The sequence below is a fragment of the Vombatus ursinus genome, unplaced genomic scaffold, assembly GCF_900497805.2.
Source record: "Vombatus ursinus unplaced genomic scaffold, bare-nosed wombat genome assembly UNPS02014821.1, whole genome shotgun sequence".
Taxonomy (NCBI): Eukaryota; Metazoa; Chordata; class Mammalia; order Diprotodontia; family Vombatidae; genus Vombatus; species Vombatus ursinus.
The window spans coordinates 388,196-395,457 of record NW_020954599.1 but is presented as its reverse complement, the minus strand read 5'-3'; the positions used below and the strand labels follow the sequence as shown (position 1 = coordinate 395,457).

General features: G+C 32.9%; 1 protein-coding gene across 1 annotated transcript in view; it reads right to left on the bottom strand.

Annotated features, from left to right (window-relative positions):
* Positions 1-275: 275 nt before the first annotated feature.
* EIF4E (eukaryotic translation initiation factor 4E) overlaps positions 276-7,262 on the bottom strand; it is a 48,250-nt gene continuing 41,263 nt past the window's right edge. Inside the window, exons 4-7 of the mRNA XM_027837435.1 lie at positions 5,000-5,063; positions 4,499-4,612; positions 3,659-3,798; positions 276-1,439 (exon numbers count right to left, since the gene is read on the bottom strand). Coding sequence (XP_027693236.1) covers positions 1,325-1,439; positions 3,659-3,798; positions 4,499-4,612; positions 5,000-5,063 — 433 coding nt within the window. The 3' untranslated portion in view covers positions 276-1,324. The remainder of the gene's footprint in view (positions 1,440-3,658; positions 3,799-4,498; positions 4,613-4,999; positions 5,064-7,262) is intronic.

Here is a 7,262-nt window from a genome sequence, read left to right as displayed (position 1 = left end):
TTAAGTGCTAAACAAGTAATATCAAAATATACTGAGTTAATTACGAAAATTACCTTGGTTAAAAAAAAGATAAGCCACATCAATTTAATTTCATATATATGGTACTACCTATTTGATTTATTAAAAATTTTAATAAACATAATAATCAAACTAGAGCTCCAAACTTACGCTTTTCTCTTGGAAGACAGTACAATAAAAGACACAGTAGAGACTGCCTTACAACAAAAAAATACAAATACTGGCTGTAAAGATGGAGAAATAAAAGGACAAATCTAGTTGTCTAAAAGACAATTCACTGTACACATTTTATTTACAGTTTTGTACACTGTCTTAATATGAATGGGACCGCTTTTCTAGTTGAGCCATTTTTTAACCAAAGCAAAATATAACCTAAGTAATACAAAGTGTTAAAATACAGCATAAGATACAAAAACAGACATACTATATCTAGTTAGGAATGTAATTATGATGTTACATTTTTTAAAATCCACAATTATGTTTAGGAAATCACACAAACATAGATCACTGATTTGACTGAAATGCATAAATTTGTAGCAAAGCTCTAATGTTACAAAAAAACAAAAAAAAATTACCAAAGAATGCACAAAATTAATGTTTATTCCACCTTTATGTCATATACCCAGATCCTTCACCAATGTTACATGAGCCAAAAAAAAAAAAAAAAAAAAATTAAACAAAAAACCAAAACAAAACCAAAAAAAAAAAGGAAAAAAAAACAAAAAACAAACAAAAAAAACCAAATGAAATCAGAATCACTAATGTTATCAAGTAGGGTAACAAATAAATTAAATCTAGCAGCCATCAGCATAGATTACAGCAAAAAAATAATGCTGTAAAAAAGAAACAAAGAAAATTGCTAGAAAATGGTATGCATCATACTCTTCCAAACCAGTAAAATATGTTACTGCATACAATGCAAATGTACAACAGAAGTAATTCTCTGTAAGGTAAAGAAATGCAAGTTCTTTTCTGAATATTGTGGATAGATAAATGTTTTTGTAATAGTAATGCTTCTACTAAGCTATTACAGAGTGGGCCAGGAACACATTTATGGATTCTGGGGATGATGTGTACTGTAAATTCTTTGATTGGGATAATAGTTACTCTAGTCAAAATAGAAAAAAATTTGAACACAGAAGTACAAGACAAAGGCGAATGAGACTTCTCATATATCTTAGCAACATTTAGATGGAAATCAAATTTAAATGCAGTCCACTCTGCTTTTGAAGAGGCTTTGGTTCAGCTCCCAAATCTCGATTGCTTGACGCAGTCTCCTATGAAAGAATACTCAGAAGGTGTCTTCTTAAACAACAAACCTATTTTTAGTGGTGGAGCCGCTCTTAGTAGCTGTGTCTGCATGGGACTGATAACCAATCACTATCTTTGGAGGAAGTCCTAACCTTTCCTTGTAAACCTTCCTGAAAAGGGGGAAAAAAGAAGGATGCCATTACTTTTGTATTCATAGAAAAACATTTTATCTTTCATTATTCTTCTACACAAGAAAATATACTAAAAACAGAATAAACAGCCAAATGCATTCATTTTCTTTTTCCTTTTATTGATATGTTTACACTTGTAATTTCTCAGGCTGATTATTTCTGTTTCACATCAATCTGCTCAATTTTATCAACAGGTAAAAATAAGCAAGCAAAATAACAATGCACCAGAAGATTTACATAGTGCTTTCCTCACAATAATCTTGTAAAACAAGTGGTCAAAGTAGCATTATCCCTCTTTCACAGAAGAGGAAAACGAGACAGCTAATAAGCGATAAAATTGAACCCAGTTTCTTCCATCTCCAAATCTAGTGCTATAACAAACACATAAGCAAAATTCTAGACAAGAGGAATATATTTGCATGAAACTGATCTACAGGGGAAAATGGAAGGACAAAACACAGCACAAAGAAAAGATACATATGAACCATCAAGTAGTTTATATATGGTTCAAAATACTTTTTCCACTACCACATAGTATGACACCCATTGAAATTACACCCTTGACAGGTGTGCTGCTCCACCATACTATACCTCTCATATTTAAGATTCTTTGGCTATCAACAAATACATTCTTGGGTTATACTAAATTCATTAATATATTAATAAAAAAAAGAGTATCATCAAGCAATGAAAGATGAGGAATAAAATCTTTCCATGGAAAAGTAAGCTAAGTAGTTTTATATAATCAGCTTAATTTCTAGGTAATTTGAAAGATCAAGAATTTGGGATGGGGGAGAAGAGCCCACAATTAGTTTCAAAAAAGCAAAAACCAAACCAACCCACCCCAACAACTATTGCCATTCATTCAATTGTGATGGAACTGAATTATCTGGGAGAATTAAACATCATTTACTAGGCATGGCTGGGTGGGGTGACAAAAGATCGTTATACTACCTTTGGGCTACTTTCATAGGCTGATTAAAAAAAAATTTTGCTTATAAAATCTGAAAATTTCCAGAACTCATGAAGTCAATTTAAAATTAAGTGAAAAAATTTACACACTAAATGTATAAAGAATATGTACAAACAGAAAATACTTAAGAAAAGATACTACCAACATTTTCATCTATTAATTTTAAACAAGTTTTATGTGTGTGTGTATATATATAATATACACACACACATATGTATATAAATAAAATAAAAACTAAGACATATTCAATACTCATGCAACAAACACATTTATTTGAGGGGGAATGTGGATCTGTGATTCTTTCAATGTAGGGAATGATTTGTATGGGAAGTGCCTTCACCAATGCAGAATGGCAAGTCATTTATAACTTACAATCTAAGACAGGTGCATGAGATACTGAGGAACTGTGACTTGAACACGGTCACAGCTAGTATGAGTCAGAAGCATGACTCAAACCCAGCTCCATCTTACTTCAAGCCTCTATGCATCATACCATACTGCATCTCATCTACTCATTACTTGCTGCAAATGTACTAAGGCTAGCCCAAATAAAAATTCCTGTTGAATTTTTAAAGTAATAATAATATTTAAATGTGTCTATAACACAGAATGCCCAAACAGATAGTTATCATCAATCTATAGCAACAATCAAAACTGAAAGTAATAAACATTTTAAAGGAAAATCTAGCCTGAAATCTGTCCATATTTTGGTCTCCTTGACTACTCCCCTTACTCTCCCCTCTCATTCACCTCTAAATACCCCAGAATTAAGAATCATGTTTTGGCTGTGTGTGTGTGTATGACTTTTTCAGAATATCAAGGGTCACTGACTTCAAAAGGATAATAACTGATACTAAAAATAAGCATAGAAAGCAATGGCGAACAAAATTTTGTTACAATAGCACCCCACACAATGACAATATTAAAGTGAATCAAAGTGAAATATAAATGTTTTATTACTGGACACAGAGAAATACTATCTGTGAGAGACAGAACAATAAATCAAGTGTGAGAATAGGGCCATGTACTAGTAAAATGAGAATATAAATTCTTAAAAAAACTAAGAACGAAAAATGAAAAGTGTTCATTCATGAAAGCCAATGGAAAGCACTGACATACTCCAAGTCCACATATCTAAGTTAATTCTCAAAGCATAAGGAAAAATTTGCTTCCTCATCCTTTAATACTCAAATAATATTAATAAATATTCTGAAATGCAACTTACCCTATATGTGTAACAGCATCTCTGTTTTCACACTCAGTAGTCCATATTGCTATCTTATCGCCTTTAGCTCTAACATTAACAACAGCTCCACACACATCATCACTGTAGTCATCAAATGACTCTCCAATAAGGCACAGCAGCTAACAAAGGAAAAAAATAGTCCATTACAAATTACACACAATACTACATGTAGAGATCTAAGAAACAGATGAAATTCAACTCACATGAAAACCTGTTATAGATAAATTGCTAGTTTTTCTGATTCTTCAAGGAAAAGAGTCAACAACATATTTATATTTATGTAGCAGGTGATAGCACGTTTAAAACTTTTACTATGTTACAAATAAACATGCGAATATATTACTCCAGTGATGTTGGAAAATTTTAAAAGAATTTGATAAAAACTGAGGTTTATACTGTTTTCAACTAATAGACTCTTGGCTATCGACTATGTAATAAAGAAACAATCAGATTATTATTGGGAAAAGCCAAGAGCTAAGACCAAAATCTCTAAATATGCAAAAATTCATCTATTATGATCCCGAACTACATCTCTTAGAAAAAAAAAAAGAGGTTTATTTATCTTTGTTAAGGCAAAGTACCAGTCTCACTTAGGATACTTAGGGTGATTCACCAATCAAGCAAACATACTTCCTAAAATGTACCAGCTACACCATTTATATTAGCAATTACTCACATTCTCCCAAATGGATGTTTCTTATTTTCTTTTCAAACAAGAGAAAGACAGGATTTAACAAAAATATTGTTTCCAAAGCACTGAATATCACTAATACTCTAAAACTGTCTCTTGCAAAAATGTATTTGTATTTAAAATCTTACTGTCTCTAGCCAAAAGCGATCAAGGTCACTTCGTCTCTGCTGTTTGTTTAATGTAATTAGCCATCGTCCTCCTCGTTTGTTTTTTTCATCTTCCCACATAGGCTCAATCCCATCCTGTAAAATTAAAGTGCAGATTATCAGACACTCTTTCAAAAAATGATTACCAGAGTTCAAACCAAAAATAACAACACCCTGTCATATAGTTTTGCAAACAAAAACTCCCTTTGTCTCAATAATCTCCATAAACATTCCCATCCATTAATGCACAGTCTCTTGGAACTATAGCACCATTACATACTACATTTAGGATAAAGAAATTAGTTCCTTATTTCTATACTATGCCTATAAAAACTACTTAGCAATGCATATATGTACCTATATATGCATAATATTTGCATATTGTTAGGCCATGTTGCAAAGTAGTATTATGATAAGATTTCTTAGCTTAATTAAATGATTCATGTCCACTTAATTTTAAAGTCAGCAATTAATAAGTCATACCTTAAAAAGTGAGTAGTCACAGCCAGGCATTAAATTACTAGACAGCTGGATATGGTTGTATAAACTATGTAAAAGAAAATGACAGTTATGAACAAAAGAAAATGAGGCAGAGTTAAGAGTTTTAAGTATCACCTTTAAAGACTATGATGAAAACACAGATCACAAAATTAGATATTTAAAAATTCATACTTATCAATTGAAATGGGTTTATTAGTCAGATTTTCATTCATGAATGAAGTTCAAGAATTTTCTTCCGATAGTGTGAACTGTTTTTGATGTAAAATGTCTAACACTTCTACACTATCAAATATCAGTTTATTACAACATCTAATCTAACTTGATTTGATACAGGAGCAGTGGGTTATATGAGTTCACATGACTATGAAGGCTGAAAGACTTATAAAATGAACTATTTAGCCTGGAGCAGAAGAGAACTATACAGTGACTTAATTCCTATTTTTAAACGTATAATGTAGAATCACAAACTCTCAACAGTTGAAAGAGATCTCAGAGTCCATTTGGCTAGGAACCCCTGCTACAATACCCTAAAAAGTGGTCACACAGACTTTGCTTTGAAAACCACCCCTTTCACACCTGGCAAAGCATCTCATTACATCTTTGAATAGTCCTAATTGTTAAGAATTCCCTTTGAAAAATGAGACATTGATGTACTATTGGCGGAGTTGTGACCTGATTCAACCATTCTGGAACTATGCCCAAAGGGCTATAAAACCATGCATGACCTTTTCACCTAGTAATACCACTACTCTGTATCCAAAGAGATAAAAAGCAAATAGGAAAAGGACCTATATATACAAAAATATGTATAGCAGCTTTTTTTCGGTTGGCAAAGAATTGGAAATTGAGGGGATGGCCATTAACTGGGGAATGGTTGAATAGGTGTGGTGACTGTGATGGAATATTACTGTGCTATAAGAAATGATGAGCTCTCAGAAAAACCTGGAAAGACTTGCATGAGCTGATGCAAAGTGACACATATGGTGTACAAAGTAACAGCAACATTGTAAGATGATCAGCTGTGAATGACTTAGCTATTTTCAGCAATACAATGATCCAAGAAAACTCTGAAGGACTTAACAATGAACAATGCTATCCATAGCCAGAGAAAGAACTGATGGTGTCTGAATATGGATTGAAGCAGACTTTTTTTACTTTATTTTTCTTGAGTTTTTTTTCCTATGTTTTCTTTCACAACATAACTAATGTGGAAATGTTTTGCATGACTACACAAGTATAACCTATATGAATTGCTTGCTTTTCTCAATGGGGGTGGAGGTGTGAGGTGGGGAGAGAATTGGAAATTCAAAGTTTTTAAAACGAAGGTTAAACATTGTTTTCACAAGTAACTGGGGAAAAATAAAATACCAAACAAGGAGGTTTGTTTCTAAATCTGTTTCTGTAACACTCACAAATTACTCCGAGCTCTTCTCTGATGCTTGGACAAATCTGTCCACAATCTCTTTCCACGTGGCAGTCTTTCAAATACTTTAAGCGGCTATCATTTCCTGATCAAGTCTTTTCTACTTCAGGCTAAACATGTTCAGATCCTTCAAATGATTTTTTATATAGTATAATCTCTAGGCCGCTAACATCCTTCTCAACTTCTTCCAGATGTTCTCTAGGCTCTATCAATGTACATCCTAAAATGTGTCACATAGAAGTGAAAATGGTCAGATCCATATTCTGACCAATGGGACATAATGGAACTGTAAACTGCAGTATTCTGGACACCATGCCCCTCAGTCTGCATTCTTTTTTGGCTGCCATATCACACTGCTGAGGTAGGATTAACTTTACAAGAGGATGGTGAGCAGTAATTTAGTAATACTCTACTGTTGGGAGAAAGCACAAGAAACAGGACATAAAATGAGATAGTTTGGTGGACATATGGAAGATTATCTTGAACACAGGGCAACAAGAACACTGAAATAATACTCAATTCACAAAGATATTCAAGACCAGAATAGAGAGTAGCCATCTGGGATGATTTAGGTACTCACTTCACTGGAAAAAGGGGGCTGGACTAGATAATCTCCTGATGTCCCCCTTTCAGCTATATGATCCTGTCAATGAATTATGGACTCCCTATATGACAGTTTTGGGGAGGACATATTTCACACTGATTAAAAATACAAGCTATGCAAAAATGATGAATGTAATAGTAGGTTCATAACTTGATCTTAATGTGGGGATTCTATACAAAGCTTTAAAATACTTAAATAACCTAAAATTTTATTAGTGC